Raw genomic sequence first — 21,156 nt, 5'->3', positions numbered from 1 at the left:
TTATAGGGCGGCCAAAAACACCCCGTACGATAAACGCCTAGGATCTTCGAGTCATCGTAGACTAACGCATATCAAAGATGGAGTATCGGCTACTTCAAGCGCAGAGATATTCCCGTACATTGGGACGTTGCTGAGGGCTGGACTGTCGGTAGGCCAACTCTTAAATTGACACCAGGTGAGGAGAGGGTGACGCTGACAACTTCGCCCTCACAGGCGACATGTATCAAGAAGCAGTACTGGCTGCGACCGATCCCAATCGGATAGCGTGGATGGCAAGTATTTATACAATCCATGGCCTTCCGGAAAGCTTTCACTGATCATTGACAAAAGAGTGGTACTGTCAACAACCCAGGTACACCCAATAACCTTGATGGGAATGGGGGCATGATCCTGGACAACTCTGCTACTCCTGGCTGCGAGAAGCCACACCTCAACTGCTATCCCTTCACCTGGAAGACCGTCCCCGAGTACTGGCAGGCAGCCAATGTCTCTTGGCAGGTCTACCAAGATGCGGACAACTTCGAAGACAATATGCTCGCCTACTTCCAACAGTACCAGGCAGTGGACAACGATACATCAAACCCGCTGACCAAGCACGGCAACTCTTATCCTGGACTTGACAAATTCTATGCCGATGCGAAGGCAGGTACTCTGCCAATGATCAGCTATATCGTTGGTCCCGCTGAGCTGTCTGAGCATGCACCGTATCTACCAAGCGATGGTGGTTGGTTGATAAACCAGGTCGTCGACGCCGTGACCACTGGCACGTCTTACAAGGACACTGTGCTGATGATCAGCTACGACGAAGTCGGCGGTTACGGCGATCATGTCACACCCTTTCATGCTTCGGCTGGCACAGCGGGCGAGTGGTGAGCTCGCGATCTCCTAAATGTAAGATGAAGCTGTAACGATGCTGACATTCTCCAGGATTGACGATCCATATGGCTTGGTAGGCGAGACGCCAGTCGGTCCAGGTTTCCGCATACCGTTCTTCGTGGTCTCGCCTTGGACCCGAGGTGGTCATGTATTCACCGAACATGCCGATCACGGCTCGCAGATCATGTTCGTAGAGCAATGGCTTGAGGCACTCGGGTACAACAACATCCAAAGCAAGGAGCTACCACCATGGCGTCGTGAGCACATGTCGAATCTTGTCAATGCCTTCGACTTTGACAATCCCGACTACTCTCTTCCGAACGTTACTCAAGCTCCCGCTCCTCTGCGAGACCTGAGCCAACCTGAACCCACAGATGGCCTCATCGGAGCACTGAGTGGCAATTACATCGGAGCGGCGAAATGCCAATCCACCTACCCAAACAGCCAACCACCAGTTCCGTACGGCCCAGACAATGCGAATGCCAACATGTCAGCCTTGACTGAAGAAGGTTTTAAGCCAGTCCGTGGAGCCTTGACTGAAGGCCGCTACCTGACTTTCGAGTTCGGCGGTTGGGCGTTGTCGAATGTCAACAGCTTCGTCTCTATCACAAAGGCAACATCTCAGCACAACGACATTCGTCAGCGCTGGATACTACACCAACAAGGTGATGGCGATAGCAAAGTGTTCACCATCAGCAGTGCGCTCAACGGGCAGTACATTGGCTCTGGTCTGACGTTGGAAAGCGAAGTAGCAGTGCTGAGCAATTCACCATTACTGATCTGGGAAATGGGAAGGGGTATACCATGGCCAGAAGCAATGGGCAGCTTCTTCAGCAGCTCTTGCAGACTATCGCTTCTTTCACAGGAGGGTTGCAGATCTTCAGCGTTACGTATCACTCGTAGAAGTTAATCTATCTAGATGAGATCAGATGCAGTAGTCGAACGAAGATTCAGATGTGGTGTCTTGGGTTGCACCGCTTTATGTTCTTACATGACCCTTGGAGACCGTCTTGTCGTTGACGGAGTAATGTAGACAAGACACTGCACAGCGCCATCCATTTCCCGATCAAGGATGGTACAAGCGCATCTACCCCAAAGAGGTGAGAACGTAGACGAGTCGATCTAACCTTGCTCAGTATGAGCCATATTGTACAGTATCTGTCTCAGTGTGGATCAAGGTACCCAAACCACGCCTCAAGGCACATATAGAGAGCTTGTGGGCCACGTACACCCCTCATCTTCCCCTGTACTCATGACATTGACTCCCAAAACTTGTCGAGAAGTGCTACTACAACGAATGAAATGTGAGTCCAACATATCCATGATCAAAGCCCAAGCATGTATGAAGAAAACCTATTTTGCCGATATGAGATGGTCGCCGAACACGACTCCAATGCTATTATACGACATCGTCCGACAGACGTGCCAAACCCACATTTACAACTATACCACCCATATCACCAGATGATAGTAGCTAACAGAAACCATGAATGTCCAGATATTCGTCCATAGTAATCCACAATGAGATATGAACACCATCATCCCTTCCCAACCATACCACGCAGAACACTAACCTCACCGTCCGACTTCGCAAGCCGCAATCGAAGCTCATCTCGCTCCCTCGTCATCTCAGCAAGCGCTTCTTCAAGTTCAGACACCCGATCGACCTTCTTCTGTCGATACCTCCTCGCAGCTTCTGTATTGCGTTGACGCTTGACATTCTGGCTGCCGGCTTCGCCGACCGAGTCCGGAGAGCTCGTGCGCTTGCGCGAGGGAACAGATGAAGAAGCTGGTGTCACCCTCGCACCAGAGTGGACTGTAGGCGAGGTCGAGGACGACGATCGCAAGCTCGACGACACCTTGACCGACATCTTCTCGAGGCACATGTCGCTGTCTTGTGGACGTGGATAGCCCTGCGAGAGAAGATCCGTAGTACCGATACTCGGGAACAGGACTGACCCATGATCATAGCCATCTCCAGTAGGCAATGATCCCGTATCGTTCATTAAATCGATAGTCGTCGCACATCTCGTGCCAGCATCATGAAATCCATCCTCCAGGTCCAATCCCGAAGAAGTAGAAGAAGATACAAGCCCAGACTCCATCGCAAAATCGCAGCAATCTCCAGCCAAGTCGTTCTCTGGATCTACCAAAAACTGATCAAACTCGCCGACCCACCAATCGTCGTCCAACAGTAGTTCGCTGACCGCAGAGGGCAAACATAACCCGTTGGCGGCACGCTCCTGCTGAGGTTCCGGTAGTAGGCATTGTTGCAGTGGAAATCAACGGCCTCCCTCAGAAGGCCGGTAGTAAGGCAGTAGTTCTTGGAAGGCGCTGTGTTCGCCTTGTGCGAGCGTGATGAAAAGAGGAAGGGTGCTTAGAGGTGAGAAAGTGAGATCTTTATGAGGTGGTGTCGACAGCGGATGAGCGACGATGGCTCATACTTGCATTAGCGCGAAACCTTTTGCAGCGGTGGTTCAGCTTGGTAAGCCTTGGCGTAAAAGTCCAAGGCAGATATCGGGACAGCAACCAAGAATAGTCGTTGCAGATTCCGTAGAGTCTTCTGTTGCCGTTTGTACTGGGTAGTGATACAACTGCATATATGTTTCTGGAAAAGGCATGTGAATATGCATATACTGTACGAAACCCGATCCAGCGCAGCATAAAAGACCCCATAACTTTCCCATGGTCTCGCCAACCAGCGCCATTGCTAAATATACTTTATAACTAGAAACACAATTCAAACCGAGCGGCTTTCCAAATCCGACATACCACTTTCTCGGCACAACTCATACCACTGCTCCCAAACCCAAGCAGCCGTCTCTCAAGTTACACTCGTCAACCCCTTTTCTTGGGCATAGCAAGAGCAGCCAACCTAGCCTGGGAGATCATGCTACCGTTCCCATTCCCACTCTTCGTCTCCCTCCTCTTCTTACCACCAACAGCCGTTTTTACACCCTTTGGCTTGACTCCGAGCGTGGGCATGCGCTTAGTAGGTGAGACCGAGCTCTCCCTAGTCTTCGCTACCGCAGCTGCGAGTGCTGGGCCCTCAGATGACGCCATCTTCGTGCGCTTGGCTGGACGATCCTCGAAGTCCTCGTCGTCCTTGTTGTCTTGGTGGGTGAGGGGGTCATTGCTTAAGGTATTCTCCTTGTCCTCGCCTGCAGAGATCTCCTCGTTCTCATATTCGAATTTGCGTTTCTTGCTGCCCTGTACCATAGGCGCAGCTGCAGGTACTGCCCCAGCCATACTAGATCTCTGCGGCACAATTGCAGCCGGCTCAGCAGAGACGTGGCGGATGCTCGGCCTCTTCACCAAATCCTTAGCATTAGGCGATGTTCCAAAAGTTATTGAGTGGCCACCAGCGCGGAAGGTGAAGTCACCAGGAGCAACAGTCTGTCTCCTTTTCTGTGGCGAGGGCGAAGCCATGACGGGAGATGGTGCAGCTGATGGGGACGGAAGAGCAGGGTAGTCGATTTCCATATCCTTAGCATGGGCATCTCCAGCCTCGATCTTCGTGGGTTGTGGTGTAGGGCCAGAAGAAGGCGTACTGCTGGCCTCCTTGACCTCGTAGCGTGCCTTTGTGGAAGAAGTGAAGTCGACTCGCTTCGAGCCAACTGGTGCCGTGGTAGGGACAGCCGGCTGAGGAGCGATCTTGTTGGTGCCGAAGAACAATGTGCCATTCTTTGGCGGTGGAGTAGCGAAATGTGTTCCCGAAGCCACCTTTGCCGGATCATTGGAGTAGAGGCGTTGTGGAGAGCGGAGAATGGATTTCATGGGTGATGCGCGGAGAAGGTTGAAGCGGGAGAGTAAGCCTGAAGCTTTGCCTGTGGTGCTCGGCGCGGTGACTTGGGTTGTGGTGGGGTTTGAGGGCAAGGCGATCTTTGATGGCGAGCGTGCCAGAAGTGGGACCTTGATCTCCTGAGCTGGCTCGGCTACAGAAGTGTCCGTGTTCTTGGCGACAGACATCTTGAGCGGTGACCGAGCGAGTAGGGGGTGCGCAGCTTTCACTGGCTGGCCATTCGATGTTGGCTCCCTACTGTCCGCCACCACCTTCTTGAATACGCTGACCTTTAGGGGCGAGCGGGAGAGCAAAGGACTTGTCGAGATAGCCGACTCGACTTCCTCACTTCTAATCGAAGTGAAGAGGTTCGCCTTCGACGGAGAACGAGCAAGCAGCGGGGTGTTCGCCTTATCGATGGCTGGCTTCTCGACAAGTGCGGGCTTCGAAGGAGAGCGCATCAAGTTAGGTCCTGGGATCATGCTAGTCTTGTTGGTCTTGACACTCGCACCACGTGCGAGCGACGCCTGAGTAGCCGCCGTGAGGGACGCCAGGTTCGGGTTGCTGGGATGCATACGCAGTGTCTTGTGTTGTTGTGGCGTGCTGGGCTGACTAGTGGAATTGTCGTCACTCGAGTAAGGTCGAGTAGCAGACACATCCTCCACCTCGCTACGCTTCATGCGCTTGGCTGGCGAGGATGACTCGTTATTTTGGCGTAAGGTATAACTTGAGGTGGGGCGTGGTAGACCGCCTCCATGCTGGATGAGCATTGGCTTCGAGGGGCTGCGCGTGAGTGTCTTCTTGGCTGTGGAATGAGTGTCGTCCAGCTGTGCCTTCGATGGGCTACGCTTGAGCGTTCTGGTACTCTCACTTGCTATACCTGGCCTCTCAACCTTCGGTGTGCCTTTTGCCCTAAAAGCCGAAGCATGCCCAGCAATACTCGCCATCTTCCCAAACGCCTCTTGATGCGCCCCGCTAAACCTTCCCTTCTTCCCTTTCGGCGTAGCTAGCTTTCTCGAAGCCTCCACCAACTCCTGCGTACCTTCGCCCTTCGCCGTCATCTGCTCTCGAATGCGTACCGCTTCTTCCCGCTTCTCCAGCATCAGACGCTTGGCGTCCGGGCTCAACTCCAGACTGTGCTCGCGACGGAAAGTGAACTGAAAACTCGGACTTTTGACATCATTGACTGGATTGGGAGGATTGTTGTGGGCGCGACTTGGTGTGGCTTGGGGTTGGGCGATGCCACTTGCCTTCTCCCTCGCTGGCTCGGTGTGAGCACCCATACTCTGGAAACCAAAGTGGCGAGCATCTTCAAGTGGCTTGGCGACTGTCTGATGGTGCTTCTGTGGATGCATCTCCTGGTCGCTGGGCTTGATAGGCATCGCAGTCTTTGGTGTGGCTTCGGCTGTGCCAGTGTTGACGCGCTTGGCTGGACGGGTGGGGGTGCCTACAGCGGGCGAGACAGAGCGCGGGAAAGCGCCTGGCATCTCATCGTCTTCTTCCTCATTTAGTGATGCCAGTCTGGCGGGAAGTGTGCGTGGTGTGCGGGCGGCCGGCGCATCGTGCGAGAGTGAGACTCGCTTGGGCGTGGTCGAGTTGCGACTGCGAAGGCGGGCCGACGATCTTCTTGCCATGGTGGCGGCAATGTGTGAAGAGAAGGTGACACTGTTTAGCGTGGTCTTGGTGTCAAGACCTTATGTTGACCAATGCCAATTACGATGGTTTGTGCTGCAGAAAGCTCGAGATTTCTCTGACGCAATTGTTGACAGCCGTAAACATTGCAGCGGCCACCTCCACCCGCTAGCGCATCTTCGGCAGATCTATTCGCCGGCGTCTCCTGAATCGACTTCGATAATGAACAACTTACCATATATCTTCTTCCATCGGTACAGGAGACTGACGCATACAATCCTAGCCATTGCTCAGTCGCTCGTGATCCCTGCCAAGTTTCGTATTGTGGACAACACCCCGAGATATCGACAATGGCACAACTCAACGGCGACGCCCGCCATCGACAACCCAATGGCTCCGCTGCCAAACACGCCAATGGCATACTCGAGGATAGAGTAAGAGGAAGTACGCAAGCTGGAAAGCACGATGCATCACTCGCCACGAAATCAGAAGCCAAGCAAACGTCCAACACAGTAAATCTTCTTATATGTGTTGGAGGTATCTACGCCTCCTTGTAAGACGACCGCTATTAGCCACATCACAAGGATGACATTCTAATCGAGAATCCAGCCTAACATGGGGTGTTCTCCAAGAGCGAATAACAACCACAAATTACGCTCCCCTCGCAGGCCAGAAAGAAATCTTCAAGTACCCAGTCGTGATGAACACCGTCCAATCCGCCTTCGCCGCCACTCTAGGCTACATCTACGTCCTTATCTCACGCAAGAAGTCCGGCGACCTCCCAATCTACCCAAGTAGGCAGATCGTCTGGCCTTTACTCCTTGTAGCTGGCTGCAGCGCGCTATCGTCCCCCTTCGGCTATGCCAGCCTCCAACACGTGGACTACATAACCTTCATTCTGGCCAAATCCTGCAAACTCTTGCCCGTAATGTTTCTCCACGTCACACTGTACGGGAAACGGTACCCTTTCTACAAGTACGCCGTGGTGGCGCTGGTGACCTCCGGCGTGGCGATATTCACCCTGCACCAATCGACGGGTGGCAAGAAGAAGAAGGGCGCGGACGGGAACTCACTCTACGGGCTTATGCTTCTGGGTATCAACCTTCTCTTCGATGGGTTAACGAACACGACACAAGATGACATCTATGCCCGATTTCGACCGTATACTGGACAGCAGATGATGTGCGCACTTAACATCATGTCGACGAGTATTACAATCACCTATCTCCTACTCTCACCATACCTAGCCGCGACGGGGATAGGTCATTATGTCGGCATGGATCTGGGAAGTTCGACCGGGGAGTTGGCGGATGCAATGGCGTTCATCCAACGTCACCCGGCTGTAGGATGGGATATCCTAGGTTTCGCCTTCTGTGGCGCCATGGGCCAGGTGTTCATCTGTACGTCCGCACTCTGTCTCCCTGCTCTTCCTCCTTGCCCGTTGAAGCAACATGACAATACGCTTACTGACAATCACAGTCCGGACCCTTTCCATCTTCGGCTCCCTACTTCTAGTGACCATCACAGTAACGCGGAAGATCTTCACCATGATAATTTCAGTCGTATGGTTCGGTCATGCATTGACTGGAATGCAATGGCTCGGCGTGGGCCTTGTGTTCGGCGGAATCGGGATCGAAGCTGAGCTCAGCAAGCGCGAGAAGAAAGCCAAGGAGGCTGGGAAGAAGAAGATGTAAAAGTTGGTAACAGATGCTTCGATCATGATCACCCTAGCAGATTTTGTGAGATCTTATATAAATGGTGAAGATATAGACACATGTATATACAGCCTGAAACCCACCGATCTCTCCCGCCACCTCATGCCCGTCGACGACTGGATGCAGTCCCATTGCCCGGACAGTCCGGTACATTGGTCTTCGTATCGTAGGTACAGCTAGGATCCACCACATCCACCTGAATAGTCGCATTACCATTATGATAAGTGCTCTTCGCCGGCCCATGACTCAAATACCGAGCCGTGACTTTCTGCTTCCCAGTCGCAATATCAGTATTAGCCAACATGCGGCTGAACATATCCAGTGCTACGGCAGGTTTATAGAAAGGAACAGAGTGTCCGGCATCGTAGACCCGCACGAAGGAGAAGTTGCCGGCTTGTTTGACGACACCATGTACGGTCCCGTCGGATGTGGTAAGGTTCTGATATCCGGCGTTCTTCCAGCCAGGAGCGCTGATCTCAGCAGCGACAGCTTCGCCGCCTAGCCAGTTGCAGTTGTAATCCGCATCACCTGATTTTCAACAACGTCAGCGATCATATCCAAGCAGCTGCACATACTCATGACTCCCTTACCAGCGTATTGAAGAATAGAAACACCTTGCTTCAGCAGCTTCTGGTTCGCAGCAACAATGCCCAGCTCACGGGCATCATCACCCGTCGTCCCAAAAGCAGTAGCCGTCGTACCAGCACCAAGGTTCGTGACGGCGTAAGTAAAGTTCGTGTAGGCACCTATGGCCTTCTGCACCTTCTCAGTATTGAGATACGCCACGAAATTCGTGTAGGGAAAAGGATCCGGCGACAGCTCGCGGATATCATATTCGTCTCGCCCCGTCACAGTATCGTAGATGGCTTCCACGTTATAGCAGAAGTTATCGGCTGCGCTGCAGACATCGTCTATACCTCGTGCATTACAGTCGTTGAGTTGATCCAGGCAGTTGCCTTTCCCGTAAAAGGCGTTGTAGACTTGAGCAGACACTGTGTCATTGTAAGGCTGGAAATCGTATGTATTTCCCGGCGAGACGGTGTAGTTATAGTAGGCTGGGTACTGTATACGCGGATCGTACCATCCGTTGCCGACGGAGAGCGACTGGAGGTTGATCTTTTGGCCATGGCCGGCGGCGTTCTGTTGTTCAATGTACTCGGCGAAGATTGGTCCGTAGTGGCCTCCTACATTCATCGTCAGCATACAGACCTTTGACACAAAGACCTTCCATGAGCCTACCATAGCTTTCCGTGGAAAGGTGGACACCATTACGAGCATATTGCGGGAAAGCACCCATGAGCCCTTGCAAAGCTTTCCACACACTGGGTGCAGCGTTGGGAGTCGAGTTGGCAGTCAAGCTAACGTTGCCGTTCGAGAAGGTCCCGCATGAGCCGTCAGGAGCATAATCCGGGCAGCTACTGTTCGGCACAGTTACAATGTCTCCAGTATCAGGGTCCATGTAGCTATTGACTGGTACGGAGTAAGACAAGCCGACCTGGGTGGGCTGGTCGATGTAGAGTATACTGCTGACGTTGTTCCAGGAGTATTTGTTGTACTGGACATTCTGGTCATAGTCGATCCAACACGGGCCATTGTCAGAGAAGAGGCCAACAAGCGAGGGATCTCCCGGCCCGCCGTTGAGCCAGAGTGTCACAGGAGCGTTTTGGGGATCCACGTTGCGGGCTTCGAAGAACCAAAAGAATAGGTGTTGGTTCACATCAACGTCCACGTAGCCAGAGTAGCTTTCGGACCTGTATCAGTGCTGGCTGGCCTATGAGCAGCAAGAAAAGGTACTCACGACTTGACACCTGGCGTGGTCTCGCAGATGCCATCCGGTACTTGCTTGTAGCGGACCGTGTAATTGTTTCCTGATGTTGTTTTGAGGTCAGTTGGTGCTGGGACGAATTGTGACAGGGAAGCTGTAGCTAACAGCGACCAGAGCGCAATGACTTGGCGACAAGTCATGATGGGCCAAGGATGGTAGTCAACAATGTCAACCAGCTGTTTGGTGGGAAAGGCCAAGGAGAAATTGAGTCGTTATACTCTGGAGCATTTGTACTTGCAAGGGTAAAGCGCTAGCTACTAGTGCTCGACTGGAACAATTATACACGGCTCGTTATAGCGGTCGTCCTTAGGCCGGCATGCGCGTGGCGACTGGAGATATAAATGCTCATCTCTTCCCATGGCTATGAAAGCCCGGAGACGCAACGGGACAGGTTCCACGGCAGTCCTATCATTGGGAGCTGTGAGCTCGAAGTTATGGCAGCGTCTTGCACTTCAAAGGGGATATATCGTTGTCAGTTACAAAGTTGTGATCCGACAAGGCATTTCGCTTCGAAAACAAGCGTCGATCTGCCGACCAGGATGAGATGGTTGACAACGTCTGTGCTCATGAGGCGAGTGTGGGCCTCCTGCTGTCAGGATGTGTTCGTTGTGAACGAGCGAGATGGCACGGATCGTCGTTGTGTACTGGAAGGGAACCATTCGAGGTCAAGATGATGGCAATACACTCGTCGAAGACATGCAAGGTGATGGAGAGCGGAGATTTGAGATGAAATCATTTCTGACGTGCACCTTTTGAAGCGGGGCGGTATTTCAAAGCAAGTGAGAAGTAAGAAGTGACAATCTTCTACAATACACTGTTCTTCCATCGTCCCTAAGATCTGTTTCCTTCAATTCGATCGTTGATAGAAAAGTGCCCGTTTTTCAGCAGTGATACAATATGTCGGGCTCCGACGTTCACCTCTATACTACCCAGACGCCCAACGGCGTGAAGTACGTGTCTCACCACACCTTTACCCCCTCAGTCCGATGCGGATCTAATGCTGCTTGACAGAATCTCGATCGCTCTTGAGGAGCTTGGGTCAGTCTACCAAAACACGACTTCCAATCCTACACCACTAAGTGAACAACAGTCTGCCATATGAGTTCACGAAGATCGACATCTCAAAGAACACTCAGAAGGCATGCACTATCCCGATGCTGGCTTGTAAATGGTATCAGGATCTATCAACTGACTCAACATCGCAGGAACAATGGTTTCTCGACATCAACCCCAACGGACGTATCCCGGCATTGACAGACAAATTCACTGATGGTAAGACCATCCGGTATGTTCGTCTTGTGTCCTCAGCAACGGAGATCAATTGCTCATACCTTAACAGTCTTTTCGAATCCGGCTCCATCATGCAGTATCTTGTGGATCGCTACGACAAAGACCACAAGATTTCATTTCCTCCAGGAAGCCGTGAGCATATCGAGGTCAGCTTGACAGACTCCCGGACTTTTGCTTTTGCGACTGCTCACATCCGATGTTAGATGACGAATTGGCTCTTCTTCATGAATGCTGGCGTAGGACCAATGCAAGGCCAAGCAAATCACTTCAGTAAGCGCGAGAGGCTGATGCATTGCAGGAGACATCCATGCTGTTCATACTAACACTTTCTTAGCCCGCTATGCACCAGAGCACATCGAATACGGCGTGAACAGGTACCAAAACGAGACCCGGCGTCTCTACGGCGTCCTGGACAAACATCTAGCAGACGCCAAAACCGACTACATCGTTGGCAACAAATGCACCATCGCTGACATTGCCCACTGGGGCTGGATCTCCGCGGGCCCATGGGCTGGTGTAGAGGTCGAGCATTACCCGCACTTGAAGGCATGGGAGGACAGGATGTGGGGGAGACCCGCGGTGCAGAAGGGAGCGAATGTGCCAGATCCGTATAAGATGAAGGAGCTGCTTGCTGACAAGGAGAAGATGGAGAAGCATGCTGCTCAGTCCAGGGCGTGGGTGCAGCAGGGTAAGTGAAGCATTGTGATAGTTTCTGAAGTGTTGGCTAACGATAGCACGACAGGGATGAAAGATGATGCCGAGAAGAACAAGGCTCGTACGCAAAAGTGATCGATTCAATGTTATGGCCTTACAGAGTGCACTGTCGACCAAGCATATGCCAAGCGTAGATTGCCGCAACAATTGTGTGCAACAGTCATGTGTGCCCTGTGTACATCGTTCCCGACAATAAGCCGGATTCCAAAAAATGCTGGCCATGGGGGGCAGACATGGACGGCACGTCCTTTGCATCCGTCGGCCATGAGATCATGCTTTAGTATGCTGTCTGCTTTATAGCGGCGCCGGCGCTGCTGTCGAAACCATGTGAGTCGTGATGAAGCTAAAATAAGTCAGAGTGTCCGGGCGGACCAAGCTTGGAACACCTTCTCAAGGCTGGGTCATGTTGATAATATACGTACTTATTCTCAGGGTTGTCGTCAACAATGCTAAGCTCGCGTTTGCGCGCAAGCTGTCAGACATCTCCGGTCATATTGCAGGTGGCTGACATGAGCACGTGCGGTGAGGTGAAGGAGTGGAGAAGTGGACGATGGAGCAGTGGGGTTTTGATATATTTCGCGTCACCGTGCAGCGTCTGTGCGTGAAGCTCTCTGCAGTCTAGCAAGCGAAGCTATGGATTAAGCGCCATTGTTATCGCCATGTGACAGAGGTGCGGAGTCGTCTTCACTGCTGGGTAGTATATATGGGAGTACATAAGACTGTTGAACTGCAACGTGAACAATCCCATTTTGCGTCAAAGCAGAAAGTGTTGAGAGATTGGAGTGCGAGACACGATGTATCGTTAAAAGAAAGCGCCCACTACCCAACACAATCGTGAAGTCGACACGGCAGAAGCCATTGGGCTACACAACAACGCCATGGCGGTCGGCGAAGGTGTGTACTGTACAGTGAGTGCAAGACATATGTGTGATGGTGTGATGGTGTGATAAATAACTCACACTGCCCACAGCTGGTCATGACCGATGCCTACCTTCCTGGAGCCGCGGTCCTCGCCCACTCCCTCCGCGACGCCGGCACCACCCACAAGCTCGCCTGCCTGATCACCCAAGACAGCCTCCGCCCCAGCACTATCTCAGAGCTGCAGTCCCTCTACAATTATGTCATCCCGATCGAGCGCATCGGCAACCCGAGTCCAGCAAATCTCTACCTCATGAATCGGCCCGATCTGCTATACACCTTTACCAAGATCAACCTCTGGCGCCTGACCCAGTTCCGGAAGATCGTCTACGTGGATGCGGACGTGGTGGCGTTGCGTGCGCCGGACGAGCTGTTCGCACTGCCGGACGACTTTGCTGCGGCACCGGATGTGGGATGGCCGGACATCTTCAACACGGGCGTCATGGCCTTGACCCCACGTAAGGGTGATTACTGGGCGTTGAGAGGGATAGCAAAAGCAGGGGACAGTTTCGATGGCGCAGATCAGGGCCTGCTGAACCAGTACTATGAGCATAAGCGGTGGAAGAGGCTGAGCTTCACCTACAACTGCACACCCTCCGCCAATTACCAGTATGAACCCGCATATCGTTACTACAAGAGCGATATCAGTATGGTGCACTTCATCGGCAGCGAGAAGCCTTGGCAGAGGGAGCGAGGTAATGGGAAGGGTACACCTGGTGTGTTCCAGGAATTACTAAGTCGGTGGTGGGCAGTATATGATCGACACTTCAAAGTTTCAGCGTATGAATACATCAGCACCGGGCGACGAGAGCCTGCCCAGCATGACGCGGTTCGCGATCAGGTACGAAAGGAGACGGAGCCGGCATACTATGCTACCGGATACCCTGTGCAATCGGCGGATCTGTCCTCGACGTCAGAAATGCCCTTCACAGAGCCTCAACCGAAAGCAGAAGCGATCGATCAAGGCAATGTACATCCTACACCAACATCGGAGCAACGGAGATTTTCAGCTCCACATGCCGAGTGGGATGCCACCCGCCGCGCGCCACCCACTCAAAGCAAACCCGAAGCCGCCAATTTCCCATCACAAGTCTACGAGTTCAGCTCCGACACGCAGCCCTTTAGGCCACCGGCTGCTTACCCGGAGCCGCCGAAGGATATGTGGTATCAAGTCCCCACAGGAAAATCGAAACCACTACCTGCCATCTTCCCGTGGGAGGAGAGAAACGACGCAGCTCCAACGAGAGTGTGGGGTGATGAGGAGAAGCCTGCAGAGCCTGAAGAGGAGGAAGACGACTTCAAGGGCGGAGATGAGCTTGCAGTGACGAATGATGATGAGGACCTCGACTTCACGCCAACAACACCAACGATCAAGGTCGACGACGCACCATGGACTGGCTTTGGCGGCGTGAACAAAAACGCCTGGGACGAAGTCAATGGCATCGATGATTATGTCCGCGCCTTGACCCGCTTCCAGAAAACGAGAGGAAAAGTCCAAGTCCTCTCACCCTCACAAGACGACACATCCGCCATCACATCGCCACCTGCCAAACCTGGAGCTGGGATACCTGGCCAGCAATCCATACTTTCACCTTCAAACGAGCCGGAGCCTACTCGGTTGATACAGCAGGTACGGGAACGAAGAGAGTCGTTACTTCTGACCGACTTCCCTTCGGCAGTTGAACGACCAAGTTTACCTGTCACACCTGCGCCACGGAGAAGACCGACTTTTTGGGGTATTGAAAGGGATGGGCAGGGAGAGTTGCCGGGTGCGGAGGGGGTGGTGGAGCAAGGGGATTGGGTGAGTCCCATCATCCATAGTCATCCTGCAGAGATGGCTATAGCATGCTGACAAGAGTCGTGACTCGCAGGACCCCGACCATCAACTCGAAGAACTACGCCGCAACTCCCTCATCGGCCCCAGCGACCTGAAACTCCCGAAGAAGAACCTTCCCCAACGCCAAATGCCCGGTTCTGCTACCGAAACAATCCCGGAGGAGATAGCACCGACGGCCATGTCAGCGCCAACGATGACATCGCATCACTCCTTGCGATCGGGAAGTGGCGACCACCCCGCGACCTCCACCCTCCTCTTGAGCGCAGCAGAGAAGAATGCCGCGAAAGCCGCGCCGACATTCAGTGAGCCTGCTTTCGATGCTGCGGCTACGAGGGGTAGTGGGTTGGCCGTACAAGACGCGGTGTTGAGTCCGACTGAGAGGATGGATGAGGGGGAGGGTATTGCGCCATGATGATGATTTTATCTGAGCGATTCCTGAGAGTTAGGCATTCGTGCAGCGTATGTAGTCGTGAATGCGGTTCGTTCAAGGGAACAGGCCGTTTAATTGGGAGAGGGCATGTGTTCAGCGATCTGTCAGATTACTTATTTGTATATGAGAGTAGGATGGGTGGTGGAGGGTACGCAGCACTTCAATCATGGATCTTCCCTTGCACTGGGTTGTGTTCCTTGGATGGGCACTGGGAGTTTCCCAATCCTTCTTCGCTACACTCGCTTCTGTTCATTGGACGGGCAGTCAGGATGTCCACGGTACGTTCTACGCCGAACGGAATCGATGCACACTCGGAATGACCTTCTAGTATGTACTGATTGCAATCTATGGAAAAATTTGACACTACCTCCCGAACTTCTTCAGCTCCAACCACCTCAAAGGCGGAATGCTGACAAGCGTGAATGCGCATCCCACCCACATACCCACATCTGCATCTCCCGCCAACGCCGCCAGCGGACCGACATACCAGATCTGATACATGCCCAGGATCGCGCCCATCCAGCCAAGCAAGAAAGTCACCAACGCCGCAACACCAACAGGCAGCGCGCTACGATCGGCCCAGGCCGTCCAATCAAGCTTCGGACGGAAGATGAGGTGTTCTTCTAGCACTATGCAAACCATGACGCTAAGCCAGTAACCCATGAGTGCCAGGAAGTTGGTGAAGATAATGAACAGCTGATTCCTTCCGGCAACGCCGCATACGAGCTGAATACAGCACAGCACCACGACCCACACCCAACGCGGGAGGAGCTGGCCCCAGCGTCCCATGATCTGGCATCCGATGGCTGCGGAATAGACACCCGGGACCGCATTGGCAATGACGCCGAAAGCGATAACGACAGAGCAGAATTTCCCGAAGCCGCCTAGAGGGCTGAAACCCTCGGAGATCAGCGCGCCAGACGAAGTAGTATAAGCATCTGACCAAGCCGGTAGGGCCGCAACACCACACCCCAGCCCAATACCAACCAAATCCACGAACCAGAAACTCAGACTCAGACCCGCGAGGGTGAGGCCAAAAGTCTTCCATTTGGGCGTATTGGACGGGTAGTAGACGTAGTAATCCGAGCTCGCGGCTCCCCAGGAGTTAGGGACGTAGAAGCAGAGGGAGAGGAAGGAGAGGCGGTTGGCGGAGAGGGTCGAGCCGGTGACGGAGGAAGCGAGGGTGGAGTTGAAATTTTTGGCGGAGACGCCGACGAGGATTAGGAGGACGAGGAGTTGGGGGAGCCAGGCGAAGCTGTAGACGTGATCGTATCAGTGAAATGATCCGAGCAGTGATGTCGGGTGTGCTACGGGGAGGTTTACCGTTCGTAGACGTGGAAGAGTTTGAGGCCGAAGGAAGCGATGATGCATTGGATGATGGCGACGATGATGACGCCGACGGCGATGGTCATTGTGCCTCCGCTGACGGCTGACAGGACTTGGCCGCCGATGATACAGTCAATGGTACAGTAGCCCTCCATGAGGATGATGTTGAGCAGCGTGGTGATCTTGGAAGGGTAGTAGCCCATGAAGTACCGCGTCACGACCATCGTTCGATTCCCACTCACGGCACCCCAGGTAGACATGTAGCTCGTCGTCAATGCTCCAAGGAAGACCCCGATGACCGCACACCATGCTGAGTCCGCGAAGCCCAAGCCATACGTGATAGGTCCGAGGATTGCGACGGCGAGGTTGTTGATCGTCATGTTGGCCGAGAACCAGAGGAGTAGCATTTGCAGCATACTCATGAAGGAAGCAGGCTGTCGTTCATCCTCCTGCACACGCGTAAGGCCGCGCGCCTCAAAGCCAGCGAGCCCTTCGATCCTGGCATTGATGTGTCGTAGAGTCGAGTACTTCTTGTTGCGACCATTGTTGAGCTCGATATCCGTGTCGGAACCCGAGGGGGTCGTCTTCTCGGCATCATGGCCATGCAGGTGAGGTTTCTCCTCCGAGACAGTCAGACCTGGGGACGATGCCATGGCTGCTGTAGACTTCAGGAGGAGTGGCAAGGGAGATCAAGTGTGGGATGATAGGAAGTAGGAACGAGAAGGTCACACAAGATCACCCTCACCTCACCTCAACACTGAAACCAACAAGTGCCAGACCGGCATGTGCCAGCTCCCACACCTTATCGCCGGACCAAACACCTCGTGGCTCCCTGGCCCGATCATCCATTGGACAACAACACGCCAAGATGCACACAGTGCATGCATATGCCGCAAACAAAATCGTTGTCCAACTTGTCTCCAGCCAAGCAACTAGAGGCAGGCACGAGCCCCGGCCCCGGTCGAACGAAGCCTTCGTGTTAGCGTGCTGCAGCCAAAGCATGCATCCTAGCTCTCACAACGGCACTAGATCCTTTGCTATATGATCCCCGCAAGCCACCAGATCAGCCACTACCGAGCTGGCTGGACTGCAGGTGCACAGTGTATCTTGCATCTGAGCTCGTGGCTCCAATCGAGGAAACACAAGGAAGGAATATTTGATTCGTTGAGTAAGGATTCTGTTTGGCATTCTGAGGCTTTTCCCATCACCAAGTGGACGAGGTAATCGCTGGTGCGGCTTGTAGCTTCTGGTGAAGGATCTTGGGTCTGGAAGAAAAGGTTCGTTGCCACGAGTGCTCATACACCGAGTGTAAGAGCTCCTTTCCAAGACCCCTTGCATGGAGTAAAAGCACTACTTTTGCCATCAAAGGTGGTATGCAACGCCTACCAGTCAAGTACGCCGATCCAGATCCTCCAAAATCAAGTCGCTCGCTTTCTCTGCAATCGCATATACTGTCGCTTGTAAATGAGCGCTGATTTGTAGAGGCATGATACTAGCATCCACGACACGAAGTCCCTTGACACCGTACACCCTCAATCGTTCGTCAACAACACCTCCCTTGATGCCCTCGCTCCCACCCATACCGCACGTGCCGATAGGATGCCAGTCTGTGATGGTATTATCGACAACCCACTGCTTCAATGCTTGCTTACTAGTCGCCGTCTCAGCGGATGGTGAAACAGGTTTCACGATGAGTTGTGACAACGGAGGTGTAGCCACGAGCTTTTGGCCAAATTCAGCGCAAAGGGTATGGATCTCCAGGTCAAGTTGGCCATGCTCCCCACCGTAGTATTCAGGATCAATTATGGGCTTGCCGTGTGGATCTTCCGGATTGATATGTATCGAGCCATGGCTGAACGGGTACTGCAGTATCTGCAGAAGTGTGCCGTACTTCTTGCCTTTCTCAGCAGGCCAGAAAGGACTCCAGTTGCCGATGTCAAAGATGTACTCAATGTAGCCGAGCCGCTGAGCTTCAGTCAGTCGTCGAGAACGAATGCAATGCTTTTGTGCCGAATTTTGAATACGACTACCGAGAGCCTTTACTTCCTCGACAGGGACGAAGTGAGAGAGTGGCAGGTAACAGTAAGAGCCCGGTACGATGGTGCGTGGCCCGCTCTGAGAGTCGCCGTAGAGTACATCAGCTGCAGCTGCAAGAACGGGATCTGTACGTAAGTCCTCCGGTGCTTGTACGGACGGGTTGACTTCGAAGATGTGTGAAGTCACTGTCACGATGTCAGCAGGGGAAACTTGTCTCTTAGCAATGAACATACTGATATGATCTTGCACATTCGCGCCGACGTTCGGGTTTGCCACCTTGACAGGTATGTTCGCCTTGGCCAAAATGGCTGGATCTCCAATGCCGGATAATTCGAGCATCTGCGGAGAGGCAACACTTCCACCACACAAGATGACCTCTCGCGACGCTCGAACAACATGCTCCTGCCCGTTGTGGTGGAAGCGTACACCTTTGGCAACCAAATGATCGCCGGACGGCTCCAGCACAATCTCACGTGCAGATGCTCCCGTTAGGAGTGCCAAATTCTTCCTTCCAGCATTGGGTAGATAGTACGCCGTGGCGGAGTACGCTCGCGAGACATTCTTAGCATCGACGGCCACTATGTTAGTCCAGACACCAACATTTGAGCCAGAGAAGTGATGTTCATTCGTTTCGATGCCAAGCGAGTTGAGACTGTCGTGCCAGTATTGATGAGAGGCCGAGTACTCCCGCAAATAGGTCACAGGCAGAGGGCCATCAGTACCCAGCGCTTTCCTGTCGAACGTGAGTTTGTGCTGCTTGCTGTCCTCAGGGCTGGGTTCGGTGAAGTGTTCGCTTTTGCGATAGTATGGTCTATCATTTGTTAGTAGGAACGTAATCGATCGACAATGATAGGAATATGTACTCCAGCTCTGCCCAAGTCCAGCCTTTATTGCCTAGCTCTCCCCACGCATCGATATCTTCAGCATTCGGTCTCACCCATGCCATGAAGTTCAGCGCACTGGTGCCACCGAGTACTTTGCCTCGAGGCCAGGGGAGCTTTCTACCTCCAAGACCAGGTTGTGCGGTAGTCTCATATTGCCAGTCTTGATGGGTCCCAATGGTCTCTCCATATCTACCTGGCACATTGATGGCAAGGGTGTCCCACGAAGCCAGGCCAGCTTCAATAATGCCCACAGAGATACCAGACCGTTCGCTCAAGCGGGCAGCGACAACGAGACCAGCCGTTCCGCCACCCACGATGAGGAAGTCATAGCTGCGAGATACAAATTCGTTCACGGTCAGTACTTGCGGATCAGGCTGTGGATGAGACATAATAATGTCGGATTTGATCGGGCACAAGACACTGCCCAAGCTGCTGGTCTGATCTTCGAGCCACGTCAAGACAGAGCAACAAGCTTGCCATTTGCGCCAGCACTCTGTTGTTGCCGATGGAGATCATGCAACATGCCGGACCTGCATGTAGACGAGCTGGACTCTGCAGTCGGTCTGAACTAATGTTAGCTACGCGTGGATCGTAGCCAGCCCGCGAAGGTTTCGGGGCGACAGACACCGAAGGATGCCAAGTGATAGGACAGAAGCAAGTTCCTCCTCATACTCCAGACTTGAGATCGCTCTCAGCACGAACATGATTCCGTGTGAATCAGTCTCAGATCTAGCCAGTTGACCAAGATCAATGGCTATCGCTCACGATTGAATTCATTAGTCACCCGCCATATTATGGTCGCGAGAACGAGTACGCCGGCGACTTATAAGAGCACATTTGATACTTGAAGCTAGCTCCGTGAGGTAGCTTTGTGGCCGGAAAGATGTCACTAGTCATGCTCACCAGGCCAGCGGCCAGGGAGGATGAGGGTCGTTCGATTGCGATTCGCTGACTCACTGCTGACTTGGCAGTCTGATCGTGTACCACTGGATCAAGCCGACCTTTGGGGGACGGGCTGAAGCGAGCCTGTTCGCTACCGCTCGTCATCTGACGAATAGGTCTCAGCTGTCTCGTCAACCGTCTACTCAGCTATGCAGTCAGCATCAAGCGCAGGACGCTGCCATTCACAGCCTTATGTTCGCGGATGAGAAGCAAGTAGTGGGCATGAAGTGCTTCCTCCATGAAAGCCATACCTCGCGTGCTACAACCACACTAAGTCTACGCATAGGCTTCCATCCTACGCCGAGACGGAGGACACCGAAAAGCCAAGTCACCACTTCCAGTACTTCCCATTCGCTTAGCACAAACTATGGCACCGAAGGCGCGAACACACTAGCTGCGAAGGCCTGCTTACCGGGCGTTGGAGCTCGAACTAGATTTCCACGTATCAAGTCTTCGAGACATCGACCCTACTACTGCGGCAATAAAAGCTGGACAGCGTGAGCACGCCAGCACGACTTCGGTCGACCAGGATGGAATGGCATTCCTGATCGCTTCTGAACGATAAGACATCTACTGCAGGGGCAGAACACAGCCACCGACGGTATGTAGACATCGCCCAGCTTTCGATGCCTGTTCGTTGGCCATGTGGGATCGACGACTCATCCACACCTCTGTCTCCTACTGCTTTCCACCATTTCCCGTCTCGACGAGTTTTCCACCCCTTTGACAGCAGGACTTGGTTTTCATCATACTGTAAGCTTTCCGGTCGCTTTGAATGCAGGACTAGAGCGGATGGTATCCTCGAACTGAGCTTTGCAGGCCCGATTACCATAATTCAAGTATCATGCTGTTCACTACAGAGATCCTCGTTCAGTCATGGACGGTAAACACCATAGGCGTCGTTCTGATCTTTGCTCGAATGTAAGCTCGCCGGTATCAACAAGCTCGT

At 53.2% G+C, this 21,156-nt stretch overlaps 9 protein-coding genes across 9 annotated transcripts; 4 read left to right on the top strand and 5 right to left on the bottom strand.

The window, feature by feature from the left end:
- Positions 1 to 218: 218 nt before the first annotated feature.
- On the top strand, positions 219 to 1,786 carry LTS14_010068 (uncharacterized protein; the record flags this gene model as incomplete). Its single annotated transcript, XM_064842745.1, has 3 exons — positions 219 to 276; positions 353 to 869; positions 928 to 1,786. 3 exons carry the CDS (start codon positions 219 to 221, stop codon positions 1,784 to 1,786), a joined length of 1,434 nt encoding a protein of 477 aa, XP_064689742.1.
- Positions 1,787 to 2,414: 628 nt separating this feature from the next.
- Positions 2,415 to 2,981, bottom strand: LTS14_010067 (uncharacterized protein; the record flags this gene model as incomplete). The annotated part of the gene is made up of 1 exon (XM_064842744.1): positions 2,415 to 2,981. One exon carries the CDS (start codon positions 2,979 to 2,981, stop codon positions 2,415 to 2,417), a length of 567 nt encoding a protein of 188 aa, XP_064689741.1.
- A 733-nt stretch (positions 2,982 to 3,714) lies between these two features.
- On the bottom strand, positions 3,715 to 6,291 carry LTS14_010066 (uncharacterized protein; the record flags this gene model as incomplete). The annotated part of the gene is made up of 1 exon (XM_064842743.1): positions 3,715 to 6,291. One exon carries the CDS (start codon positions 6,289 to 6,291, stop codon positions 3,715 to 3,717), a length of 2,577 nt encoding a protein of 858 aa, XP_064689740.1.
- A 348-nt stretch (positions 6,292 to 6,639) lies between these two features.
- On the top strand, positions 6,640 to 7,983 carry HUT1 (UDP-galactose transporter; the record flags this gene model as incomplete). Its single annotated transcript, XM_064842742.1, has 3 exons — positions 6,640 to 6,842; positions 6,899 to 7,689; positions 7,769 to 7,983. The coding sequence occupies 3 exons, from the start codon at positions 6,640 to 6,642 to the stop codon at positions 7,981 to 7,983; spliced, it is 1,209 nt and encodes a 402-aa protein (XP_064689739.1).
- A 121-nt stretch (positions 7,984 to 8,104) lies between these two features.
- LTS14_010064 (uncharacterized protein) lies at positions 8,105 to 9,969 on the bottom strand (the record flags this gene model as incomplete). The annotated part of the gene is made up of 4 exons (XM_064842741.1): positions 8,105 to 8,532; positions 8,580 to 9,188; positions 9,244 to 9,755; positions 9,803 to 9,969. 4 exons carry the CDS (start codon positions 9,967 to 9,969, stop codon positions 8,105 to 8,107), a joined length of 1,716 nt encoding a protein of 571 aa, XP_064689738.1.
- A 757-nt stretch (positions 9,970 to 10,726) lies between these two features.
- GST2_2 (Glutathione S-transferase 2) lies at positions 10,727 to 11,908 on the top strand (the record flags this gene model as incomplete). Its single annotated transcript, XM_064842740.1, has 6 exons — positions 10,727 to 10,779; positions 10,841 to 10,867; positions 10,920 to 11,114; positions 11,169 to 11,251; positions 11,454 to 11,807; positions 11,862 to 11,908. 6 exons carry the CDS (start codon positions 10,727 to 10,729, stop codon positions 11,906 to 11,908), a joined length of 759 nt encoding a protein of 252 aa, XP_064689737.1.
- Positions 11,909 to 12,711: 803 nt separating this feature from the next.
- GLG2 (glycogenin glucosyltransferase) lies at positions 12,712 to 15,000 on the top strand (the record flags this gene model as incomplete). The annotated part of the gene is made up of 3 exons (XM_064842739.1): positions 12,712 to 12,741; positions 12,804 to 14,552; positions 14,623 to 15,000. The coding sequence occupies 3 exons, from the start codon at positions 12,712 to 12,714 to the stop codon at positions 14,998 to 15,000; spliced, it is 2,157 nt and encodes a 718-aa protein (XP_064689736.1).
- A 381-nt stretch (positions 15,001 to 15,381) lies between these two features.
- Positions 15,382 to 16,997, bottom strand: TPN1_2 (Vitamin B6 transporter; the record flags this gene model as incomplete). Its single annotated transcript, XM_064842738.1, has 2 exons — positions 15,382 to 16,273; positions 16,342 to 16,997. 2 exons carry the CDS (start codon positions 16,995 to 16,997, stop codon positions 15,382 to 15,384), a joined length of 1,548 nt encoding a protein of 515 aa, XP_064689735.1.
- A 736-nt stretch (positions 16,998 to 17,733) lies between these two features.
- LTS14_010060 (uncharacterized protein) lies at positions 17,734 to 19,654 on the bottom strand (the record flags this gene model as incomplete). Its single annotated transcript, XM_064842737.1, has 3 exons — positions 17,734 to 18,566; positions 18,615 to 19,192; positions 19,245 to 19,654. The coding sequence occupies 3 exons, from the start codon at positions 19,652 to 19,654 to the stop codon at positions 17,734 to 17,736; spliced, it is 1,821 nt and encodes a 606-aa protein (XP_064689734.1).
- Between the last annotated feature and the right edge of the window lie 1,502 nt (positions 19,655 to 21,156).

The sequence above is a fragment of the Recurvomyces mirabilis genome (genome assembly GCF_035927965.1).
Source record: "Recurvomyces mirabilis strain CCFEE 5264 chromosome Unknown scaffold_36, whole genome shotgun sequence".
NCBI classification, from domain to species: domain Eukaryota; kingdom Fungi; phylum Ascomycota; class Dothideomycetes; order Mycosphaerellales; family Teratosphaeriaceae; genus Recurvomyces; species Recurvomyces mirabilis.
The sequence above is the reverse complement of the archived record's forward strand: the minus strand, read 5'-3'. Positions and strand labels throughout refer to the sequence as shown.